The sequence below is a fragment of the Phyllopteryx taeniolatus genome, chromosome 10 (genome assembly GCF_024500385.1).
Source record: "Phyllopteryx taeniolatus isolate TA_2022b chromosome 10, UOR_Ptae_1.2, whole genome shotgun sequence".
Classification (NCBI taxonomy): domain Eukaryota; kingdom Metazoa; phylum Chordata; class Actinopteri; order Syngnathiformes; family Syngnathidae; genus Phyllopteryx; species Phyllopteryx taeniolatus.
In genome coordinates, this window is record NC_084511.1 from 16,286,833 (window position 1) to 16,313,829 (window position 26,997).

Below are 26,997 nucleotides of genomic sequence, written 5' to 3' on the forward strand. Positions count from 1 at the left end.
TAATGATCGCCCTTTCACAGAATTAATCCACTCATGACAGGATCAGCTAGAGTGGGTGAAGAGCCAGAACCACTTTCAAGCGCCAGCTAGTCTACACCAGTGATTTCCAACCGTTATGGAGCCAAGGCACATATTTTACAATTGAAAAATCTCACGGCACACCAACAAACAAAAATGTCACAAAAAGTGGATACATTAATTTCTGTATATACTTCCTGCCCTCTATCCATCCATCCATTTTCTGAGCCACTTCTCCTCACTAGGGTAGCGGTCGTGCTGGAGCCTATCCCAGCTGTCATCGGGCAGGAGGCGGGGTACACCCTGAACTGGTTGCCAGCCAATCGCAGGGCACATAGAAACAAATAACCATCCGTACTCACATTCACACCTATGGGCAATTTAGAGTCTCCAATTAATGCATGTTTTTGGGATGTGGGAGGAAACCGGAGTGCCCGGAGAAAACCCACGCAGGCACGGGGAGAACATGCAAACTCCACACAGGTGGGGATTGAACCCGGGTCCTCAGAACTGTGAGGCTGACGCTCTAACCAGTCGTCCACCGTGCCGCCTCCTGCCCTCTAATAGAAGACCATTCATTTGTTCTGTCTGTCACTATGCCTTACTGGTATAAGAAGATGAAGAAAGATTTCTTGTAAACATAATTTTTTGAGCAATTAAGTAAAATTTTATAATTTCCCACGGCATACCTGAAGAGCGCTCATGGCACACTAATGTGCCACGGCACACTGGTTGGGAATCACTGGTCTACACTATCTGAAAATCATCATCAAGTGCGACTCCCCCCCGCCATCATGTCAAAGCCACTACTGTGTGTGTGTGTGTGTGTATTATTCCTGCGAGGGTGAGATTTTCCCCAAAACATATCTGCATTTCCCTCCACAACACAACTAACATTTGAGACATTTGAGTCACCAGTTGTGACAGAGCCCGCTACCCCTCCACGCATTTCGAGCCTTCGGCATATTTATAGGAGACAAAATGTGTGTAAAAAATGTGATACAAAGTTCTCATGCAACACGACAATTTAAGATTTGGAGCAAGCTTCTATTTTTATTCATGCTTCCTCATTTACACAGATGCATCCCAGCACAATATACGTAATCTTCAATATTTCTGTCTATACTTTGCGAAAATCTGCACTAAGGGGCAACGAACCAGCAAATTTTGAACTGGGACTGTATTAGCAAAGGAAAGAAGCAAATTTACTGCAAAAAAATTGTTGTGTTTCTTTTTCATCTTTATACAGTATCACATGAGAACGTTTTACAAACATTTTCTTGTAAGGTCAATTTTTTTTTTATTTTACTTTAAAAGATAATTTTAAAAAAAAGAACATTAGAGAATAGTCATTTTTAAATGACTGTCAAAGTTCCCAGAAATATAAACGCACCACTCTGAGACCAGCAGCCACTGTCTTTACAGTATTTGATCAGGTAACATCAGACTGTCTTTGTCTTTTAATATTGGACTTTTATTCTGGTAATACCATGATGTAAAATTACATCTTTGCTCTCATAAAATTCTGACTTTGCCTCGTTAAATCCAGGCTTCTTTTTGCAATATGCATTTATTTTCATAAAACTCAAACTTTTTGCGTTATTGTGATATTCCTATTTTTCCTTGTTCATTAAAGTATGACTTTTGCAAATTGGAAACGTTGATGTTTTATTATTAAATTATTAATTATTATGAATATTACTCAAATCCCACCAGCCATAGTGTTAAATATATTTTAGAAGTTATCATTTATTTGCTTAGCTTGCATTAGTATTAAGGACGATTTTAGATGTCTCGCCTTCAAAAAGATGACTCAGCATCATCCGATGGAAGGGCGCCTGGACCAAGGACGTGATCGGATGTGGTCGGGGACGTGACAGGTGTTGGTCCAATGTTTTGTGTTGTGTCTTATTGTTTAGAACATTATGTCTGGGAAAAACCCTCCTATTTTCAAATAAATGCAGGAGCGACGGGAGAGATTGGTTAGAGCGTGTTGAGAGACTGTGATCTGAACAATCTCCCATACGCCCTCCTCATGAGAAAAAGAAACCAGTGTCTTCATTCCTTTTGTGTCTATTTTTTATAATGTTGGGTAAGATAAATCCAACATTAAATTGGTCCTTCGAGCTGGATGTCAACACACCCGAGGATTCCAGTTGTGGAGCCGACTTCCAGTTAAGAGACCGTGGCCACGGCAAGTAAGACCCTTTACGGGACTGGTCTTCGTCCTCCTCAACTGGGATCTGAAGGTTGACGACAATCCACAGGATTGAAGACGACTGGTGAGTTAAATTTAAAAAAAAATTTTAGGAAAAAGGACATATTCCGCGAGGACGGCGGAGTCCTGTACGTACTTAAATTCCGTGTTTAATAAACCTTGTGTAATACTAGTCACTGGCAAGTAATGGAGGGACGGCGGAGTCCGACAAATTCCGCGAGGACGCCGGAGTCCTGTACGTACTTAAATTCCGTGTTTAATGAATAAAGAAACTAGGAAAGTTTCGTGGCGTCGTAGTTAAATTCCGTATAGGACGGCGGAGTCCTCTAATGAGCTGTTGACAGACGTAGTTAAATTCCGTATAGGACGGCGGAGTCCTCTGACGAGCCAGTGTGAATGAAAACTGTTTGAATGAGAGTGTAAATGGGAAATGGGAAACCACTAGGTTTTTCATTCCATACCAAAACAGTGGGAAAGTAAACGGTGGACTTTTGTGGATGCAAAGGCAAGAATTCTCCACTCGAAAGAGTTGAAGTGAGAATTACCACAGAAAGTAAATTTGAATCACCGTCCTACTGAAAAGAAACAGTGTTCTAGACTACCCTAGGTAGTATTACACTGAACCAAATTCTTTCAAATGGGGAAAGGAAGTAGTAAAATAAAAAACAGGAATACAGTGCAGTGTAAAGGTTGGAGGTTCATTAAATTAAATTTAAAAGAAAAAAAAACAGGATCCTGATAAAATTTAATATTTAGAGACAGGGATAACCGAAAATGGCTTTAATGGTTGGTTAAATACACAAAAAATAGCCGCGTTGCAGGAATCATGTTATATAAAATAAAAGAGAATACGGACAAACTACCGCATGACTAGGCCAGCCTGCTTCCCAACTCAACAAATCCTCTTGTGTAAATATTACAGAGAATGAGGAGGTGGATTTCAATTTACAGGACATTCTGAGTTTGGACACTGAAAAACCTGAAATAACCTTGTCAGTAAATGGGAAAGAAATGAAATTTCTTTGTGATACAGGAGCATTAGAGACCCACACGGGAGAACTTGTAGAATGCCCATTTTTGAAGTCCCGGAGTGCCCTGTGAATTTGTTGGGAAGAGATGGCTTATTCCAACTAGGACTTGTACTCAAACATGAATTAAACATAAATTAAAAAGAGAGGACCTCTATGTAACACTGGAAAACAGAGAAAGTACATTCTATTACACAATCGATATCCCAGACAAACCACCGTTAAACATGGGAAAGGCCCTGTTGTCTGTAGCCTTGCAGCTTATCACAAAAATAGAAGATAAAAAAGAATGTGATGAGCTGCAGTAATACAGAGAGCAGCATGCGTACCAAACCCACGCACATTGTTAAATTCATTAAGACCAGACGCTACTGTATTTACAGTAGTGGACATAAGTAATGCATTCTTTTCAGTACCAATAGAAAATAACAGTCAATTATAGTTTGCATTCACATTTGAGAAAAAAAAAAATATATATATATATATATATATACATTTACTAGATTACCGCAAGGTTACTGTGAAAGTCCAACAATTTATTTACAAGTTATGACAACACGCATGTCTTCTGGCATCTACAGATGGAGAGACATGCAAGGATTCATTGGCCTTGCTGCATCATCTAACAGAAGAGGGACATAAAGTTAACAAAAATAAATTGCAATGATGTAAAAGGCAAGTCAAATATCTAGGCCATAATTTCAGTGTAGGAGGAAGGACTATATTAGAAGACAGGAAAGCTATAGTCTTAAAAAATCTTAAACCACAGATGAAGAAACATATAATAATCATTTTTAGGTCTGACAAATTATTGTAGAGCATGGATTCCAAACTATGCAGAAATTGTTGCACCATTGTCAAAATTAATGTATGAAGACAACCTTAAAATGACATCATCTGTTTAATGGAGTACAGAGGCAGAAAAGGCCTTCTGTGACATTAAACAACATTTGGTGTCCAGTGCTGCGCTAGGCCTTCCAAATTTAATGATAAAACATTCATTCAAATGGTAGATTGTAAAAGCTATTGCATGGCCTCCGTACTTACACAACAATACGGTGATAAGCTAAGACCAATAGCTTATTTTTCAACTAAATTGGACAACGTAACGTGTGCATTACCACATTGTGTCAGAGCATTTGTGGCAGCCTTGACGGCAGTAGAGAGCAGTTCACCCTTAAGGTCCCACATACAGTGTCTGCTCTCCTATTGCAAACCAATATGGCGTTTTTATCACCTGCAAGACATTTATCTTGCATTGCCATCTTGCTGTCACAACCACATTTGACTGTTGAGCGATGCACAACCTTAAATCCAGCCACACTAATACCCTTACTTAATGAAGGCACGCAGCATGATTATAGGGAATTGGCTGAACAAACTGCTGAATTAGTAGCATTAACCGAGGCATGCAAACTAATGATAAATGAAGATGGTACAATCTATACTGATAGCCAATATGAGTATTCCACAACAATAACCTAATTATTGGGAAAAACAAAGTGCAAAACTACAAAATGAAATTTACATTAGCACAGAAAAAAAAAAAAAATAATAACCTATTCAAATGGGCTGCTATATTGAGCCATGCTGTGTCACATGTCTCAACCGGAGGGATGGTGGCACAGATAGATTGACACTTTACAGCCCTAAAAAAATAGCAGAAAGAAACACGTGGGTTCATTTAACACACTGTAAAAGAGTCATTTCAGCTGAGTACTCAAATAGGGAAGGTGAGCAAAAGTCTGATAACGGAGCGGGAGCAGATGTGTAGATTCTGAAAACGCTTGCTGGTCAGTGAAGAAAAAAGACACCAACCCTTTTAGTGAGAACTCAGCAGAAAGGCACACCCACGTTGGTTATGAGATTCGATAAGTTGTTACGTAGCAACTTTGGCTACTATGGTGTTGGTTTTGTTTTTGTGGTACATGGGACGTCCCACCCTCAATGATAAAACCCATTTTTAGATAGAAAATCACCTACCAACTGGACCAATATGACGAACCCAATAATAAAGAATTTTGAATCATTAACTCGTATCAAAAGGAGTACAGCTGATGATCAAAATTGTGGGCATGGCCTCCAAATGCGGCAAAACGGTTTAATATTTTGTGCCCCCCAAAATCAAGCTGCTTTAATCATAATTCCATATGCGGCTCTCACCAATGATCCTCAAAAGAATGGGCAGAATTGGGGATTTGGATATGACTGGTATGCAACTATAGGCTACCGGAGACAAATTCCTTGTGTGTTTTGGACATACTTGACAAAAAAGAGATTTATCCTGGCAGAGGCAAAATTATCCAACATAAAACATACATCGACGCCATAGGTGTTCCTCGTGGGGTTCCTAATCAATACAAATTAGCTGACCAAGTTGCAGGAGGATTTGAATACTTCATATGCTGTTGGTGTACGATTAATAAAAATGTTGATGGGATAAACTATATCCACTTCAATGTACAGAGATTAGGAAATTGGACTCAGAGTGGGTTGGAAGCTGTGCACGAGCAGCTCAAGGACGTTCCAAGGCCGCATAGCTGTCGACATGCTCCTCGCAAGAGAGGGAGGTGTTTGCGGTATGTTTGGAGAACAAACAATACTGCTTCAGATGGCAGCTTGACCAGAGCCATCGATGGTCTACGGACCCTCAATCAACACTCCTTGTGGGACAGCTAGATGGACGTTTTTGGTAAATACAAAACCCTAATTTCACCAATATTGATATCAATTGCTGTTTTTGCAGCCATTCTGACATTGTGTGGATGTTATTGTACCCCATGCATTCGGGCATTAATCAGTAAATTAATCACCACAGCCATAACCCACATGAAGAACCGTATGGAGCTGATGTATCCATTACTGTATGATGATAATGATGATAATGATGATTTCGCTTTAACTGATTTGTTTCCTGAAGCAGATGATTACGATGTTTAAACTACAACATTCATGTATGACAAGTTTACTCTGAGTGTAAATGTATTTGTTTCATAAAAATGATTCTACAGTTAAAAATCGAAATGAAGTGACTGTAAGATGGTATGAGAATTTGTGCAAATACATGATAAACAGGAGGGAAATGTTAAATATATTTTAGAAGTTATCATTTATTTGCTTAGCTTGCATTAGTATTATGGACGATTTTAGATGTCTCGCCTTCAAAAAGATGACTCAGCATCATCCAATGGAAGGGCGCCTGGACCAAGGACGTGATCGGATGTGGTCGGGGACGTGACAGGTGTTGGTCCAATGTTTTGTGTTGTGTCTTATTGTTTAGAACATTATGTCTGGGAAAAACCCTCCTATTTTCAAATAAATGCAGGAGCGACGGGAGAGATTGGTTAGAGTGTGTTGAGAGACTGTGATCTGAACAATCTCCCATACGCCCTCCTCATGAGAAAAAGAAACCAGTGTCTTCATTCCTTTTGTGTCTATTTTTTATAATGTTGGGTAAGATAAATCCAACACATAGCGTAGCACTAGAAAACATTAATACTCACAATATTATTGATGTACAATTAGTTCAGAATTTCCACTTGTTTTCTCCTAAAATTACAACCTTAATTATGTCTAACTTCATTTATTCCTATATCTTTTTTACTTTTCACTGTGGCCTTGATGTGCATTTATAGTTAGGTTTAATATAGGCAATACCAGGGAAGATCTCTATAAATATGATTAATCACAATGTGGTGTGCATTTGCCCGTGTGGTTGTGTTTCCACACATCATACGAACAAACGGAACGCTGCGTCTCATTTCACCTCATAGCATCACTTTCCATGGCGTCTGCCTATTTAGGCTACTGAGCTTTAATGTAGAGTGCGTTGTGAGTTGTCACCTTTCTCGCAGTAAGGCTCTCCCTCCTCCATGTAAAAGGCCTGATTCCTGATAGGAGTCTTGCAAGCTGCACACTTGAAACACTGAACGTGGTAGGTCATCTTCAGGGCATGCATGATTTCCTGATGTAGCAAGAAAAGCTTGTAAATGTTTTATTTTCACCTCGGCTACAACATGCATTTACATCCATTAAGTCCTGTTTAAAACAGCGGATGTTTAGTCTCATTAAATTCATTTTCTTATACCCCCGTGATCTTCTTTTTGCACTTTGCACAGTTCGGTGCGTAGCGGTTATCGTGGCACTTGGTACAGAAAACAGAACCTCTCTCCTCGAAGAAGCCTCCCTCCTCCAGGACCACCTTGCACTGTGAACACGTGAACTCCTCGGGGTGCCAAGAGCGTCCCAGGGCGACCAGGTAGCGACCCCTGAAGAACACAACATGGCTTCAGAGTCACTTCAACTGGGAAAAGATCTAGGTGGGTGTTTCGTAGCCACGGTCGCTGGGGCACTTTACAGTTATTTGATGAACACAGAGAGAACAGTAAAACACATGAACACAATTAGCACACTCATGCAAGAGCTGCTGTTGGCCGCAGCTCACGCCCAAACACACACACAGGCTCACCGAAGTTACATAACCCCCCACCAGGCCTCTTTCAGGCACATACTGTTGCTACCACACAGACACTACAATACGTACAGTATTTCGTTCCAGTGTGCAGCAAATTTTTTGAGTACATTTACAATGAGTTTATAAAGTGTATTTTAATAAGTTTGAATGTGTTCTAATTACAAATCGCAATTCCAATGAAGTTGGGATGTGGTGTAAAACATAAAAACAGATTTGCAAACGATTTGCAAATCCTTTAACCTATATTCAAATGAATACTCTACAAAGACAAGATATTTAATGTTCAAACTGGTGAACACTATAGTTTTTTTGCAAATATTCTCTCATTTTTAATTTGATACCTGCGACACGTTCCCAAAAAGTTGGGAAGGGGGCAACAAAAGACTTGGAAAGTTGTGGAATGCTCAAAAAATGCCTGTTCGGAACATTCCTCTACTACCACCGTCTGCAACAAGCGGAGGTGGAGAACAGTATATCCAACATTCTTAAATCCACCAGATTAAAACAACCAAAAGGGCAACCAGTGAGATTCAGCGTTGTCTTGTTGTGAAACAAATAAAAAGAAATGATTAACTATACATTAGAATGTCAGCAATGTTTTGATGACTCGCTAAAATACAAAATTAATAACTTAGCTCCACAGGTTGAGAACTTCCCTACTGGGGACATGCAACTCCTATCACGCTAATTTTCTTCAAACTCTTTATACTCGCATTGAGTCCTCCATCGGGCGCACCTCCCAACTTTTGCGGTACCTGACAGGGGGGGAGCTTCGAAGGACGATTCATCACTGCTCGCAGCATTAATTTTTCTTTTATCTGCCGAGTAAGTGATTCACATACTGTAACAACTTTCTCAGATTGTCACCTGATGACTTTGTTGCAGGCACCACACACTGGGGTCCTCCCACTATCTTCAGGCGCCTGCTGCGCCGCCTGCAGGATGGAGCTACGGTTCTCCATCGGCGTGGGCTGAACTGGCTGCTGGTGCTGTGTCACCACCGTGCTTGTCTTATCCGGATGAAAACGGTCAGCAAAATTAGGATCAGTGACCCACGGAGGTCGGGAGGAAGGAGCTGAGGCGCACGTTGCCACTGATGCTGTCTTAGATCCTGCGTTTGGGGGGGTAAAAAAACATTCAGTGTGATTTGTTTTGGGAAAATAAACTACAACAGGCTCTGACTTCAGATCGTTCCAGCAAATCAAAGGTGGGGGTGGTTATATAAGGTCGCTGTCCAAATTTCTGTTGCCACTTGAATGCAACATGGAGTTGTTGTTGATCCTGATGTACTGACAGTTAATAAAAATGTATTAGCACATCCTACATGCTCCTTTAATTCATTAGCAGGACCGAAAGACAAACTCACCATCTGGTTTATTGGCAGTCTGAGCCTTGGCAGGTGACAGAGTTGGCTCAACACTGTGGAGAGAAGATGACTAATTAAAGAAAAAAGTACACAGCTCTCAAAAAGAATACGTCATGTTTGTGTTGATGTCAGCAGCCATGGTTGCCTTGTATTAGGTTGTACGGTCCTAAACATTCAATTTGAACAGTGTGATTGGTACTCATCGCGAAAAATCAGCTGAAAAATAAAACAAGTACTGTAAATGGCAAAAAAATAATAAAAACAATAACATTCACCCAAAGTTAAATGATTATTTTCTTCAATCCTTTTATGCACTTTTTAAAAGAGTCTGATATTTACTAATTTATATACACTCTACAGCAATCAAACATACTGTACCATGATTGTCTTTTGTGTTTTCTTGAATTCGACAGATGTATTATAGACTTCGCCCCAGGAGCTATCCTGAGAACACCTGATCTTGTTTGATCTTGGAAGCTAAGCAGTGTTGGTCCTGGCTATTACTAGGATGGGAGACAACCTAGGAATACCATGTGCTGGGGTTGGGCGGGAGGCCAATCATCTGCTCCCGTAAAAAACTACAGATAACAAAAAATGCAATTGCAGCCTAATGTGCCTCTCGGCATTGAGAGCTCTGGAGAAAAATAAATATCGAGTTTAGATTACAAGTAGGCTATATGGTATATTTGTCTTCATTATTTTACAAAGCATTTCATAATGGGTAGAAATAGTGAAGTTATGCCGTATCTTGGTGTCAACGTCTCATTTCCAGTTGAAAGAATTTTTAAGTTGAACGGTCCCAAATTATTAAAGACTGTGCGGGATGATTTTCATAGATGGACAAACGTATCATTATCACTGTGGTTGAGGGTAGTGGTGCTTATAATGAATGTGCTCCCAAGATTAACTTTTTTTAAATCTCCGTTATCCCTTTAGAAATCCCTCAAAAATGTTTCAAATAGATTAATAAATTATTTTCTAGGTTCCAGTGGAAAGATTTTTTAAAAAACATAGAATTAGCCTAAAAAGAATGTTTGTTCCTAGGAGGAAGGGTGGATTAGGGATACCAGATTTGTCATATTAATGATCATATAATGGTGTATACCCATTATGCTTATATGGAAGATGATGTGGATGTGGGTGGCAGGAGATAGCTGGAACAGGAAATTATAACTCAAAACAGAAAAAATGTTTCTTCTTTCTGGTGTCACCCTAAACATGATAAATGTATAAAACCCCAATGATAATATTTTCATGTAAAATAGCTAAAGCAATACATGGACAATTTAAAATTAATGGATTATCCTGGCCCTCTTGTCCTTTATGCAAAGGGGGAAACAAATATTTATGACTGGCAAACCAATCAACAATGATGAATGGCGGGGAAACAATGTTGCTGAACTATGTCAAAGAGGTCAATAATGTAGAATTTTTTCATTTTCATGAACATAGTGTGAAATTTGATTTGAAGAAGTCCAATATTTGCAGTTGAAAACCATCATGCACAATCTCATACTTCAAAACAATGTTAGCCAACAATGAACTGATTGACATTAAACTACAGGATGCAGTCTGTGGGAGTGGCATTGTTTCTAAGATATATATATATATATATATATATATATATATATATATATATATATATATATATATATATATATATACTGTTATATTGTAAAACCCCAATTCAAATGAAGTTGGGACGTTGTGTTAAACATAAATAAAAACAGAATACAATGATTTGCAAATCATGTTCAACCTATATTTAATTGACTACACTACAAAGACAAGATATTTAATGTTCAAGCTGAGCAACTTTATTGTTTTTAGCAAATAGTCATTAACTTAGAATTTTATGGCTGCAACACGATCCAAAAAATCTGGGACAGGGTCATGTTTGCCACTGTGTTACATCACGTTTTCTTTGAACAACATTCAATAAACGTTTGGGAACTGAGGACACTAATTGTTGAAGCTTTGTAGGTGGAATTCTTTCCCATTCTTGCTTGATGTACAGCCTCAGCTGTTCAACAGTCCGGGGTCTCCGTTGTCGTATTTTACACTTCATAATGCGCCACACATTTTCAATGGGAGACAGGTCTGGACTACAGGCAGGCCAGTCTAGTACCCGCACTCTTTTACTACGAAGCCACGCTGTTGTAACACGTGCAGAATGTGGTTTGGCATTGTCTTGCTGAAATAAGCAGGGGCGTCCATGAAAAAGACGTTGCTTGGATGGCAGCATATGTTTCTCCAAAACCTGTATGTACCTTTCAGCATTAATTGTGCCTTCACAGATGTGTAAGTTACCCGTGCCATTGGCACTAACACAGCCCGATATCATCACAGATGCTGGCTTTGGAACTTTGTATCCATAACAGCCAGGATGGTTCTTTTCCTCTTTGGCCCGGAGGACACGACATCCACAATTTCCAAAAACAATTTGAAATGTGGACTCATCGGACCACAGAACACTTTTCCACTTTGCATCAGTCCAGCTTAGATGAGCTCCGGCCCAGAGAAGCCAGCTGCGTTTCTGGGTGTTGTTGATAAATGGCTTTTGCTTTGCATAGTAGAGTTTCAAGTTGCACTTATGGATGTAGTGATATCCTTTACACATTGATGTCGGTTTTTGATGCAGTGCCGCCTGAGGGATCGAACATTCAATGTTGGTTTTCGGCCTTGCCCCTTACATGCAGTGATTTCTCCAGATTATCTGAACCTTTTGATGATATTATGGACCGTAGATGATGAAATCCCTAAATTCCTTGCAATTGTACGTTGAGGAACATTGTCCTTAAAATGTTCGACTATTTTCTCACGTACTTGTTCACAAAGAGGTGAACCTCGCCCCATCTTTGCTTGTGAATGACTGAACAATTCAGGGAAGCTCATTTTATACCCAATCATGGCACCCACCTGTTCCCAATTAGCCTGTTCACCTGTGGGATGTTCCGAACAAGTGTTTGATGAGCATTCATCAACTTTCTCAGTCTTTTTTGCCACCTGTCCCAGCTTTTTTGGAACGTGTTGCAGCCATAAAATTCTAAGTTAATGATTATTTGCTAAAAACAATAAAGTTGATCAGTTTGAACATGAAATATCTTGTCTTTGTAGTGTATTCAATTAAATATAGGTTGAACATGATTTGCAAATCATTGTACAGTGTTCCCTCGCCACTGCGGAGTGGATTTATCCATTCGTCCATCCATTTTCCGTACCGCTTATTCTCACTAGGGTCGCGGGTATGCTGGAGCCTATCCCAGCTATCTTCGGGTGAGAGGCGGGGTACACCCTAAACTGGTTGCCAGCCAATCACAGGGCACATTTAAACAAACAACCATTCGCACTCACATTCACACCTACGGACAATTTAGAGTCTTCAATGAACCTACGATGCATGTTTTCGGGATGTGGGAAGAAAACGGAGTACCCGCGGAAAACCCACACAGGCACGGGGAGAACATGCAAACTCCACAGAGGGGAGGCCGGATTTGAACCTGGCTCCTCAGAACTTTGAGGCGGATGTGCTAACCAGTTGACCGCCGTGCTGCCTCTATCCTTCCAGTTAAGCGAATTATACTAATCAATTGGAAGGTGAGGCAGTTAAATTGTTTTAATATGGATTGCTGGCTTAAAGACTATTTGGAACTGATATCAATGGAACAAGCATCCACTCTTTTGCAAGATCTGGGCAATGATTATTAAAATGTATTGAATCACATTATGTCACTATTGAATAAGTAACAGATGGATGAGATACACAATTGTTATGCATTTATAATGACAAACTGCTGCTATTTGAAGTGGTACCCCGATCAGATTTTAGTGGGGCTGGTTGTTCTTTTCCCAACAAGGGTTTGTGTGTGTGTGTGTGTGTGTGTGTGTGTGTGTGCGTCTGTGTGTGTGTGTGTGTGTGTGTGTGTGTGCGTGTGTGTTCACAGTTTCGGAAGACAATTATGAACAGGTTGTTTATTTGTATTACTCTGCACTCTCAGTCTTCTCTCTCGTTCTGGTGGGTCAGTGCTGGATCCCTGCTGGTGTGAGGTTCATCAGGGGCTTAGTGCCTATCTCACTATCTGTCTCAGTCCTGGTTGAGAAATGCGACTTGGAGCAAGGCCAAGTTCTATTTGGATCACTTGATGTACAGAGATGGTAATAAGCCAACAAGATGTTTTAGTCTCACTTGGTAAAACACATTAAGGGACTCAGAAGCTGAATCAAAATTAGCATCACACATTAGACTGTGTGTATGGTAAAGATATTGATAAAGGCTGAAGAATAATAGCAACACTACCCGAACACCCTCAATGTTTTCCATAACTCACAGACGAAGTTCAGAGACAAGAAACTCATCAGACGTGTTCAGTGGCGTCCTGTCAAATTTTTAATCCAGAGGAGTTTGGCTTTCAGCACGCATATGCTGAGCTGCGGAAATGAAGACTTGTTTCTGCATCTAAAAGTCCTGTTACCCACAGCAAGCGTCACTATATTCAGAAAATCTTCAAATTAAATCTGAGATGGAGCGAAAACAAGTTGCATGAAGACAGTGTGCTCTGGAGATGCATCATTCTGGGGGAAAAATGCCAGCGCCTGAAGCGACTATTGTGTTGACAACATCAACAGTGCCATCTACACTCAGCCACTGCAAATGATGAAATCGTGGCTCATTTGCAAAGAAAAAAGATAATCCAGCAAATGATTACCCTAAATCAATTTAGCTCTTCAGCCTGACCACGCACACACAGTATGTCTTTTTAGCATCAAGTGTGCCAGACAATTATACTTGTACGTTTGTATCCAAAACAACACATTCAAAGAGGCACAGCAAATAATTATTTTTTCTGCACAGTATACTCAGAATATTAATGAATAATAAATCTCTTTGCAGGTCTGGTAATGGAAAGGAGGTTAAATGGAACACAGCTGATGAGATGGAGGGGAACTAAGGATCAAATGAAGGAACATAGTCTAAATTGGTTTGACCTCCAGACCCAGGGTCAGCCGCCCTCCACCTTGACTGGGCCGACTGAAGGTCCGTTTATTCCTACAGCAAGGGTACATGTGTATCCTCAACCGTGTCTATTCCCAGCTGGAGTGGCCAAAAGTGTGTTTTCTTGACATTTTCATCACTTTCAACATGGGGACAAACCATCCCCACGACGAGGAAGATGCAGGTTCACGATTGCAAGCTGCAGAGTAAAAAGCCATGGAGAGCTTGACATTTGCAGTTCATTCTTTACACCTGTGATTTTTCATCTACTGTGGTTGTTCTTAATTTGGCCTCATCCCCAGAGCAAAGTGTCGACTTGAGCAGAGAGAAAAGAAAGGATTTCTATTTTCTTTTTAGACGGAGAAAGACAGCACGTCATCTTCCAAACAAAAGGTGATGGAGGTCGACAAACGTAAACATGACAACACCTTCTGAAATAGGCTGCATGTCTAATGGCTGCTTCACTCATTCCTTAGTTTTTATGAAAATACAAAATGGGTGCACAAAAAAATGCCTTTAAATGTAAAAAAAATTGGGCGGCACGGTGACCGACTGGTTAGCACATCTGCCTCACAGTTCTGAGGACCTGGGTTCAAATCCCGGCCCCGCCTGTGTGGAGTTTGCATGTTCTCCCCGTGCCTCCGTGGGTTTTCTCCGGGCACTCCGGTTTCCTCCCACATCCCAAAAATATGCATGGTGGGTTGATTGAAGTCTCTAAATAGCCCTTAGGTGTGAATGTGTGCGTTAATGGTTGTTTGTTTCTATGTGCTCTGCGATTGGCTGGCGACCAGTTCAGGGTGTACACCGCGTCTCGCCCAAAGATAGCTGGGATAGGCTCCAGCACGCCCGCGACACTAGTGAGGATAAAGCGGTACAGATAATGGATGGATGGATGTACAAAAAATCCTAAATTTGAACCACAGTCATGCATGACTTTGCATGAGATTTGCATTTTGGGATCTCTTTCTGTGTGTGTTTGTTTTGCTTTTTATGGCTTTTTTTCTTAAAGACGGTTCAAAAAAAGGACCATTCTCAACAATGTGTGTTAAGAGAAAAAGGAACATGAGAGAAGGGGAAAAAATCATCCCCAGAAGTTTCTTTACAATGGTTAACTTCTCTTTACATTTGTATGACAGAATGTTAAAAAGTATTACGCCTTCGTCATTTATCATATAACTTAAGACAGGTTGTTTTACAATGTATTTTTACACCTCAATGGCCGTTAAGAATGGAAAAGGTTACTTAACACTCTTGTTTTTCCAGTTTAAAAAAGGCTTTCCAATAGCAACTGCTAGTTAAACTATGGTTGAACAGCTACAGTTACACAACATGAGTTTGACAATTGACCCCTGGAGACAATCTGATTAATTAGTTTAGACTAAGTGTACCTTCAACATTGTGCATTAAAAGGCATGCTTTTTTTATCTTTATTTGAAAGACAAAGGGAAGTTACTGGATTTCCAATTTGGCAAGATTTGAACATGGTACAGGCTTTTCATTCATAATATGCTCCTCAGTTAATAATACAGTATGTTACTCATGACTGCAGTTGAATTAGTTAGGAAATAACTGTCCAATACTACAAATTGTCATGGAGCTACAATACAATACAATACTACAAATTATTATGGAGTTATGTGCTATGGCAGCTTCATCACCTGTAAATCATCATATTTGGCGTGTATATAAAGTCTGGTGTTCCCGCTTTCTGATCAGTGTTATAAAATTATAAATAGAATAGTGCATTATGTTGCCACTGAAATACAGTAATTCTTCCAAAGTACAATGTCAGAAAGCTTTTCTTTTTTTTCAACAAGATGTCAGATGCACGTGCCATGATTTTATTAATACTTGATCTTTCAAAATTAATTACTCATTAGCTCATTGATAACCCCTTTGACAAAATAATAAGTGTTGTTATTAAAACTTACAACAATTTGTCTACTGAGTAACATTATAATGACTCTGTTCTCTTTGATCACCGCAACTCTCAATGGAATGAACAAAGAGGATTAAAATAGAATTCAAATTGTACTACAATTTATATTCCAATTATTTTTTTCTGGCTCCAGAGGTAATGTTAGACTAAAGGCTGTGGTTTCTTACAAGAACTTGTTCAATGACTTATGTTCATCCATGTTTGTTCGGGATTTTATGACTAATTGCAAAACTATTTTCTCACTGAGGCAACAAAAGAGTGAAGTGTGAGCAGTCGGCCCATTAAGTCAAGTCTATACAAGGTGAACTCACCAGGAGGCCGCACTGAATGGCATAAAATGAGATGGAAAGATGTCAACTTGCATAATGAAAGATGGAAACATTAAAAAAAGGAAGCAAGAAATAAGAGAGAGGCAAGATGATGGTTTCGTAAGATGTTTTGTATTTTTGATGAGAGCAAAGGAAAAAAGAATCAGATACAGCTTGGAGACACAACAAAATGAGAGGATCAAAAATGAAAACTCAGAAGTAAGAAGAGTGAGTGTGGGGGAGAATCAAACAGGTAAGGTACTTCCCACTGCAGAGACCCTCTCCTCCACAAGTTTTCCCCCACTAGCTCAGTCAGATAGAAACTAGGGCTCCAGACACAGTGGCCCCCTGATCTTAACAATTGGCTCAGTGTGCAACATTCCACGTTAAGTAAGCTATGTCACGTTGGCTACATTACATCTAGTTTTGGATTATTTTCCCCCTCCTCCCAAACTTCTATTTCGCCGCCGCGCCTGTGTCTTAAAGTTATCTTCCACTGGATGATTGGCTATCTTCGTGGTCTTTGAGGTGCGGCTCAGGATTTGATATTTAGGGCACGAGCGGACCTGTCATGGTGCCAATCCCTCAGACGGGCATAGCGGGGGCTCTGAATCTCAGTGAGGAACTTTTCCCTGCCCGGCAGGAAGAGAGGGACAGATGGACAGAAAGGAAATATGTTATAAGGAGGAGAAATAAAAGGGAGACAAAATGAGTGAAATGCACAAACACAGCAGAGGAGTTGCAGATTGGGGCAACATGCACATTCAACTACAACTATATAATTCTGTTAATCCCACTGAAAGGTCAAACTGAAATTTACACACAAGTACACGTGCATAATAAACTCAACAATAAAACAACTGCTCAACCACTATGAACCAGGCATAGGCTTTACCTGGCCCTCTTCATGGTTTCATCATCTGGGTCTTGCACTGGGAGATCCAGGAAACACAAACGTATGAGTGATGGTGACACACACCTACTACAAAATGGGGCAGTCAATGGACAAGATTGTGCTTTTCTTGTGATCAACTTGGGAATTACAGGAGAGAGTTCCTCATCTCAAGTTGGACTGCTGGATTTGATATGATATGAATGGTTTGCATTGTACAAAGTCTTGGCCCACTGTTAGGTTGGTTGTTTTGCCATGTTTATAATGAGCATAAATAACTAGAATGTCATTTAGTAAAGCACAGAACTGTGCCAAGGTCACAATGTTATCTGCAATAGGGCTGCATGAACGTGCCAGGACCTCAAACTGCCACTCCCCCAACGGGGCCGGGGTGCGAGGGTCCGATTATAGCTGCTCGAGTTCTTCTTATTCCTCCTATGGTGTCAGTCAGAGATTAAACAGCCAACTCTGCACAATGTCGACAACTGACTTCAACTCTAAAAATAACCCAGAGTGCACTCTCCATCAAAGATAAACAATAAATCTACTTTTGTTTGTTTTATTAAAAGCTAAAGTTCTAGAGAAATAGACTACCTTTATGCAGGTTTCTTACACTTTCCAAGGTCAAAATAAAGTACAGTAATTTGGAATTACCAAAATTTCCCCATGTATAATGCACACCCATGTATAATACGCACCCCCAAAGTTGACCTCAAAATTCTGGAAAATCCTTCTGCCTATGTATAATGCATTTTTACAATGCATTATTTTGCTTCTACCCATATGATCAAAACGAAGTATCTGTATTTTGTTTTGTTTTTTTCAAAGAAGTATTCTGAAGTTTAGCACTTTATTTTAACACGTAATCCTTTTTTTAATTTACTTGCTCTTATTTTGAAATTAACAGCCCTACTTTTATTTAGTAAATTAGAAAACACACAGTTGTGCTCATATATTTGACTACCCAGGCGAAACACATTTAATTTTATTTTAATGGGATTCAAATTAAACGGTCAAGCATTTCAGAAAAGCATTATCATTAAACAAATCATAACGATAAAGAAATCAATGACGGTTGTTGTTCAGTCATCAGTCATATTCGAAAAACAAATTTCACAAATTCTGCCAGGGTATGTAAACTTATGAGCATAACTATACATATATGCAGCCATACATACGTACCCCTGTCATATAGGAATGAAAGTGTATAGCTTTTTCATAACCACGAGATGGCGGCATACAGTTATAAAATGTGAACGTTTTTTGCATTTGCCCCATACCTATGTATAATGCGGGCTGTTGACTTTTGACCATTTTTGGGAGATAAAAAAATGTGCATTATACACGAGAAATTATGGTAATTGACCTTATTTCAAGTCTGTCCAGCTCCTTAGAAATGTGCAAAAAAAAAATATCTATTTTGGATTATCCATGAAAAAGAGACCGCATTATATTATAAAGACCTGAAATCTTATTTTATAATAACAGACATACTTTAAAAGAACAGCGCACAATAGCGTGTCTGTGAATACAGTAGATACAGTACGTGCTTGCCTGGCTTGAAAAACAATTTTAAGTGCTTTATCCAAAATTCCAGTCCTTAAGTATTTGGGTACAAGAGTTTTTGGAAGGTAAAGGAATGCAGTAATATTGAGGATAATTATGGATTTGCGATATCAAAGTGCACTGTGGGTGGATGTTGATCTGGCTGAAAAGTTCCAGTCATGAATCAAATATATTGTTTCTTTTTGTTTGCTCTTACTGAGTGCCAGCATCACCAGAACAAATAATCTATTCATCACACGCTCACACTAGTAGTCCATCACTACAACGTGAACATGCCAGGCCTGGTCCCAGACTTACTGAAGTCAGTGCCAGTGAGCTGGGCCAGGATGCGGAAGGAGCGGGATTGGGTGGTACCAGTGCGAGGCTGCCAGTCCTCTGTGTCCTGGATCAACCTCTTCTTGCTGCGGTCGTTGGGGATAAAACAAGGCATGTTCTCCATCCTGAGGCTGTGCCTAACATACACATAACCAGCGGCACACGGCAGGCATGCTTAATTACAGAAAATAGGGACCACCTACACACGACTACTAGATAATCACGTCATCGTGAACACAGGACATCGTGAACCTACCATGGAACAACTAAAAATTAATGTTACGAATGTGGCCCAAAAGGCTTTCAATTAAAACACATTTGACCCGAGTAACTATCTTAAGCCACACCTACACTAACAAAACAACCTACATGCACAGGCCCCTTACTTGGATGATTGGCACATATCATAGAAGGTAGGTTCGCCCCTACAGAAAAGACCAAAAATACCATAATGAGTTTAACAGTAGACAGAGAGAAATGATGCCGATGAACTAAAAATAGACATAAATAGTAGTAATATTGTGTTGAGAAAAGATTCTACTATTCTCCTATAGCACATAAAAAGTGTTGCATGCATAATAAGATGGCAGTTCGGAAAAGGTAGCAGACTGTCTGAAATGCTAATGCAGTGAAACCCACCCTGGGTGTCATGACAGATCATCAGGGGTGCCGTGGGAAATTATCCAATTTTACTTAATTTGTCCAAAAATTATAATTTATTAATTACAAACATATCATCTATCTATGCCAGCGACATATAGTGACAGGTAAAATAATTTAATATTCTTCCATTAGATGTCAGAAGGGACAATAAATGTATGTAACCAAATGTTACCATTTATACCACAGGTTAAGTTGTTGCTTCCTACAAGTATATCAGCTTTGTGTTATATTAAACAGGCCCAAATTTCACACTCTGTATGTACATTTCTTAGTAAACTGAGTCGAGTTCATTATTTCAGTATTCATATTTTACGTAACATTTTTTTCATTTTTTTTCAAAAGATTTTTTTAATATAAAATGGGTCCCTTCGCTCAATAAATGTTGGGAAACACTGTAACTAATGTATAATGAAAACGAGGGCACAAAGGATGCATATAGTGTTGGTGAAGACTGAAAATCTATAATCTCTCATTCAGCAATAACATTAGGGACACCTACACAATCTAATGAGCTCCAGTATAATGACCTCTGCCATTTCAAATGATTGTACAGCGGTGTGAAAAAGTGTTTGCCTAAAATTAACATATTTTTAAATTAACACCTCTCAGACAGCATCAGTCAAAACTGAGCATCATTATATTTGTAAAGGGAGAATTTTCGTATTGGATGTCATTAGATTGGATTGTGCCCGTTTACCTACTATTGTGGCCAATGACTAAATGCCATGCTTTTAAGGAAGGAGATGAGAGAGAAGGAATATACTAACTTTTCAAGAGTCTCCATCTGCACAGTTAAAACAAAAGAGGGAAAACAAAAAGAGAAAAGAAAATGGAGTCAGAGCACCATTTTGGGGTGTAAGGAATACATAGTTTGTGCATAACCAGAACCATCATCAGAACGCAGCAAGCATGCAAAGAGTTGAGCAGAGGCATGCTTTTATTGTCAGTGGGCTCTGTGAGAGAAAGACAGCATTGTGCACCTGTCAGCCCTACCTATTGTCACACTGAGCCACAATGATTTGGCACAAAACATTCATCATTCTGGTCCTCTCAGCCACGTACGCAAATGCTTTTCAAGAGTTATGTAAATGGATTTGGCGCTGGCCCAAACACAGGATTTCTGCAGTGCTGCAGTCACTCTCATGTTTTCTTGTGCTGTGATTCTGTCTGTAACAACAACTCGGAGCTCTATACGCAAAGTGCACATGTTTGAATAATAGGCTATCATCCAAAATGGTTAAGGTTTAGACAGATTCAGTGATGTCTTCATTAAAACTAGTCATAAGTGTTATCATTACGCTCCGAGGCCACCGGAATGAAATTCTGCCACACATCAACCAACCATGAGGAGCAATCCAGTCAGACAGACTGTTTAAATAATCTAGCACCAAGGTTTTAAAGTTATGTAAAATTTATGAGTCAGGCTGGTTCAACAGGATTACACCACATGAAGTAGCACGATTACTATGACCCAAATTCCAGCAACTAGATAGGCGTAACCAAGGAGACAGCGTGTCATTAAAAATTAGGGGTGGCCAAAATAAACAATTCATGTATTGCTGAGAATTATTGTGATCGTGTGGAACTGACTGTTGGTTAATTGTGTCTTGACGCAATTTAGGCAAAAATGAGTGCAATACTTGACTGTAACCAGCAGGAACTATATTATCAACTACAGTAGTTTGTCTAAAGAAGATCCCAATGACATAAGGTATATTCTTAAAAAGCCCTGGCTGAACATTTTTGGGCAGCATTATTCTGCTTAACAGAACACCGGCATTGAAACAGGAGTTCAGAACATACAAAGAAAGATTCTACCATCTGTTGATTGTAACACCACAGACTGATGAAAAGTAATAAAGTGTATTTACCCAAGCTAGCCATGTTAGCAAACATGCCAGCAACATTATCATGTCATTATCTCTGCATTAGTTCAGCTGTGTTTACATTTTCTAGAAAGGGTTTAGTTAGACCAAGCACTTGACTGTCTTTTCTTCTGTAGTTCTGTTTTACTTTCCTTAGTTATGAAGCACTTAATGTTACAATGTTGAAACTGTCATAAAAAAAAAATGAAATACAGATATCGATGCAAAAAAGCAGTGTCCTTAGTCTCACAGATCGGATGTCGCGGCTTCAAACCTAACCCTAGTGAGGATAAGTGCTAAAGAGAATGGATGTGTGGATATTTCAATGGTGCACACAGTAGGCAAATAGTCTGCCATAAAAATAAAGAATTAATTGATTAATTGATTGATGCATTAATTTAGCCCACAGTGGATCAAGGAAGTGTAGTCAAATGCTCATTCCTCTTAAGGATATTGTTGCATCTAGCAAGCACCATTACATTACTTTGCCTTGGTTGAGGTTCTATTGGGTGACAGAATTTCCATTGGGCTCAAATTATTAACTATACATCCATAAGTATTGTTTGTAACTTTAAAAAAATCTGTAGAAACTGGTTTAAAAGCCCAGCAAAATGGACATTTTTTATCATGTCATCGAGTTAAGATTTGCAAAGAGACGACACATAAAATTCAAAGACAGATCAGAGGCCCATAAAAGTGATGTTACATTTCTATAGCGATTCCTGGAAATAAGTTCCATTTGAGGCCAAGAGAGGCAAACTAAATGAGACAAAATGTAGTTGTGTCAGAGTTTGGAGTAATTGGGCAAAAGCTCACCAAAAGAATACTTCAGATACTGTGGTCATTTTCACAAGAACGCATGTTTTTCTGTTGCTGCACCTACCCGTTCTGTGTTTGCAGCACACTGGCACGGCCCTGAGAGCGAGGTGTGTTAAGTTTAGGTGAGTAGGCCACAGGTTTTATGACAGGTCCTGCTCTAGCGCCCCCTGCTGAGAAAGGCCTCGCCATCTTGTTAATGGTGGTGCTGGGGGCAAAGGAGTACTTGGGCTGTACACTAGCCTCGGCGCGTGAGTCCTATGTGGTGGCGAGAGAAGGAGACAATCCAGCACAGCACACAACATGCAGTTAGACATATGGCAAGCACAAATACATTCTTTTACTGAACTTTATTTGAAGCCTGATAGCTTCCCCAAACAGATGATAAACTAGTCAAAGCCTGAAGGCCTTTTTCCTATGCAAAGAATATGTGCTCAAGAACCATGCTACTTATTTGTGTTGCCTGAGTATCCTTTTAAAATGACAAAATAAAAGTGGTCAGCATGAGAAATGGTCACATATAAAATTGATTTACAAAAAGCCTTCCAGATGGACTGAGAAAGGACAGCCACTAAAAAGCAGCATTGACTTTGTGGAAGTATGACGTCCCAGCTGCTGTTCTAATAACAGAGCGTAGCACAAGGCAGTTCATGACACCACTGTGCTTTTCAAACTGTAATCAGCAGGCCAAGTGGCTCTTAAGAGACGCGAGAGCAAAACTGAATGTGTCACAATCACTTTAAATCTGGTATCAGGGGATATGTGAGGCATTGCAACAAATAAAAGCAAGGAAATTCCAAAGCATCATTCACGCCACTCCATCCGGTGAAGTGATTCAGTGGCGCGCTGATGCTTCGCTAATGCGCAGCCTCTGGACCCTGTCAGAGCTTGACAGATGACTCAGGCGAATCACATTACTTTAAAACCAAAGTGACACCACACACAGTTTCGGTCAAATGTGAGCAACAATTACATAAAGTCTCAATCAAGGCAGTTTAGTATGTAACAAACCGCTTCTGCATATGTGGTGAGTGGAAATGACTGAGACGAATACAGGCTTACCTTCTGCTCACCGTCAACTTTGACAGCTCTGTGGAGAAACCATGGGAACATGAGTTAGGTCCAACTTCCATACAACTCAACCCACCTTCACAAAAGAGCAATTTTAGCAGAGACAATGTGTATTACGTCGATAAATCCAAAATGATTAATGGTATAACGACAACACTTATATGATCCCGTAGTGACTTTGGATTCATTGACAGAATAAAGAAAATAATCTAAAAAGGATATTTAAGTGGAACTAAATTAAAACAAAATTATTATCACCCTGAGATTAAACCTTCCTGAACAAATGTCATCCCCATTTTTTAAAATCACAGAACATACAGTATGTGCAAATTTTGGGAGTGTATTTTGACCACTGTGCAAGAGTTTAAGAAAATTGCTGAAAGTTCTATGGTAATACATTATATACAGTTGTCCACATTTAATCACCCACTAAAGTCAAATACTCATCACATTTTACCTTTAATCCAGAATGCAAATTTCTGCCTTGTCTTCACTGAGTTGAGCGCAAAAGTTGTCAGTTTATCCAAATGTACCTCACTCAAAGTACCGCTAACACAAAGCTATAACAGGTTACAGCAAGAATGAACTTGCATGTAAGTCACCCACATTGTTTGGGGCTGTAGACACACACACAATGGCTGCTTCCTGCAACAATGAGGGATGAATAACCGCTTATGTCTGCCTGTCCAAGCCCTGATAAAGAGGCGCTAAAGACAGGATGACAACAGATATAGTGAGCAGCGGGCAGAGCATACCGACATGTCGACAAATCAAAGTGACGTTCACAGAGTTAGAGCTTGCTGGCTGTCGTAGTCCTAACCCATAATTTGATGAGCCACGCTTTAATCGTGGAAAAAATGTGTCATCGCTGTCTTGAAGTTTTTATTCAACTCTCGTGAGAAAAATATGCAGAGATGATTTGTGTTTTTCAGGGCAATGAGTTTGCTTGGGCCGAGTTTTACCCGTGAGACAGAACAAACGCGCTCGCTCAATGAGATCATTTGACCTCATTTCATAGTTCAATCAACTGCATGAGGCAAGCCTAGCTCCAAAAAAATTATTTTGGTTTTTAAGATGAAACATAATCATTGACATTGGTTTTTAAATTTCATAATTATACTGGGTTTACTGTCACACATAAATGTAACTACTGACAGCATTGTGCTTTTACATTTCAACAGAATAAATATTTATTATTTAAAAAAAACAAAAAAGATAATCACTGATGTTGTTTCAGAAACATTTACGTTCCTCTTTTCCTCTTTAATAATAACAACAATAGCAGAGGGCAAGATGTTGATTTAACAGGCTGGATCTTTGAATTGCTGGCTGCATCTCAACAAGTATGAACCCTGATCTAACTTTCACAGGCACTACTGCCCTTTTCCTTCTCTGCTCAATCTCGTCAAGTCAGAAAACCCAATAAGTATTTGTAACGCTTCACTTTTTTCACATTTTATTGTTACAACCCTATTCCAAAATCGAATAAATAAATTTTTCCCCAAAGAAAATCTACATACAAGACCTTATAATAAGAACATGAAAACATTTATATTATTTCAAAATTATTACAAATAAAAAATAAAAAATAAATCCCCTTTTTGTATGTATTTACAGACTTTGCTAAATATTTTGTTGATGCACCTAGGGCAGCAATTCCAGCCTCAATTTTTTTTTTTAATATGATGCCAAAGGATTGGCACAACACCCATGTTTGGGCAGTTTCACTCTCTTTGAAGCACCTCTCAAGCTCCATCAAGGTAGATGGGGATTGTTGCATAGCCATTTTAAAATCTCTCCAGAGATGTTCCATCAGATTCGAATCTGGGCTCCAACCGGGCAACTCAAGGACCTTCACAGAGCTGTCCTGAAGCCACTCCTTTGATATCTTGGCTGTGTGCTTAAGGTCATTGTCCTGCTGGAAGATTCCTGACTAGTGTACTAGTGCCTGTGTTTCCTACAGTATGATGTTGCCGCCAACATGCTTGACTGTAGAGATGGACTTGGCTAGGTGAGAGGTGGCTAGTTTTCTCCAAGCATGACATCTGGTAGTCATGCCAAAGAGTTAAATCATTGTCTCTTCCAACCTGAGAATTTTGTCTCTCATGGTCTGAGAGTTCACCAGTTGCCTCTGGGCAAACTACAACGGACAGCTCTGTATCATGGTGGTTCCGAACTTCTTCCCCAGGGCTGACCCATCCATTCATCCATCCATTTTCTGTACCGCTTATCCTCACTAGGGTCGCAGGCGTGCTGGAGCCTATCCCAGCTATCTTCGGGCGAGAGGAGGGGTACACCCTGAACTAGTCGTCAGCCAATCGCAGGGCACATATAAACAAACAACAGTTCACACTCAAACCTACACGCAATTTAGAGTCTTTAATCAACCTACAATGCATGTTTTGGGGATGGGGGAGGAAACCGGAGTGCCCGGAGAAAACCCACGCAGGCATGGAGAGAACATGCAAACGCCACACAGGCAGGGCGGGGATTTGAACCCCGGTCCTCAGAACTGTGAGGCAGATGTGCTAACCAGTCATCTAGCGTTCCACAGGGCTGGCCTGTGGCATAAAAAGTGTATGCGGCTGTTTAGTGCCACAACCGCTCGGAGGGGCCTCCGGACGCCAGACAGCAGCGATTGTCACTACAACAGCTTTCCGGGATGGTTTGTTGAAAAGGATGGCGAGGTCATCTGCATAACCGTACTTCCTTGATGTTGTTGTGGGTAGGTCAATGATGGTCATAAATGTAGACATTGTACAGTCATTTGGCTTTTGGCAGGGCGATCACTTCTATATTTGAATTGTATGCGCACGTATAGAAGACTTTGAAACTATAGAGGAACCTCGTTTAACCGACCCCGATTTAACGGATATCGGATGTAATGTACAGAAAATAGTGTCTAAAATAGTGTCCACTTTGCATTCAAACGACCGTTGACAACGTCTGTTAGTACTACAATTATGATGATGTTGCACCCCAATGGCATCCCCCTTAGATAATAGTGTGACTCATGCAGTAGTGCGATGTGTGTATCTGTGTGTATGTGTCCCTTTACAAGCATGTGACTTTCTGGCAACCAATAGTAAATTGGGAGGGCAAGCAAATTATTGTGCACTTATAAGGCCAGGAAAGTGGCTGCTATGCTCCTCAATAGTAGGTTATAGGGTATTTGCAAGCCAGTCACTCAAGAAGAGGTGGTAAAAAAATAACAGCATGTTCTTGTGGCCACCGAAAATGATCAAAAGCCAGGCTTTCAGCTAGGGCTCGGGGGGAAAAAAATTAAAAATAATCAAATAACTCGGGTAAGTCGACCACAAAAAAAAAGGTCGACACAAAATCTCTGCCTCAACGCTCTGGCGGCACTATGCTTTCTGGAGCGCCCATGTTTCCGCACAAACATTTCCTGCAGACGCACTGCAGATTCTACATGTTATATTTAGTTACAATAATTCTGCACTGTAC

General features: G+C 39.9%; 1 protein-coding gene across 3 annotated transcripts in view; it reads right to left on the reverse strand.

Annotated features, from left to right (window-relative positions):
* The window catches only part of pdlim7 (PDZ and LIM domain 7), a 47,462-nt gene that overhangs the window by 1,824 nt on the left and 18,641 nt on the right, over positions 1-26,997 (reverse strand). For 2 of the 3 annotated variants that reach the window (XM_061787197.1, XM_061787196.1), the window contains exons 4-9: positions 23,524-23,551; positions 22,529-22,719; positions 9,105-9,157; positions 8,606-8,849; positions 7,352-7,532; positions 7,108-7,228 (exon numbers count right to left, since the gene is read on the reverse strand). In XM_061787197.1, coding sequence (XP_061643181.1) covers positions 7,108-7,228; positions 7,352-7,532; positions 8,606-8,849; positions 9,105-9,157; positions 22,529-22,719; positions 23,524-23,551 — 818 coding nt within the window. Of the gene's footprint in view, positions 1-7,107; positions 7,229-7,351; positions 7,533-8,605; positions 8,850-9,104; positions 9,158-20,547; positions 20,565-22,528; positions 22,720-23,523; positions 23,552-26,997 lie in introns of all 3 variants that reach the window. The other variant, XM_061787198.1, reaches the window with a different exon arrangement.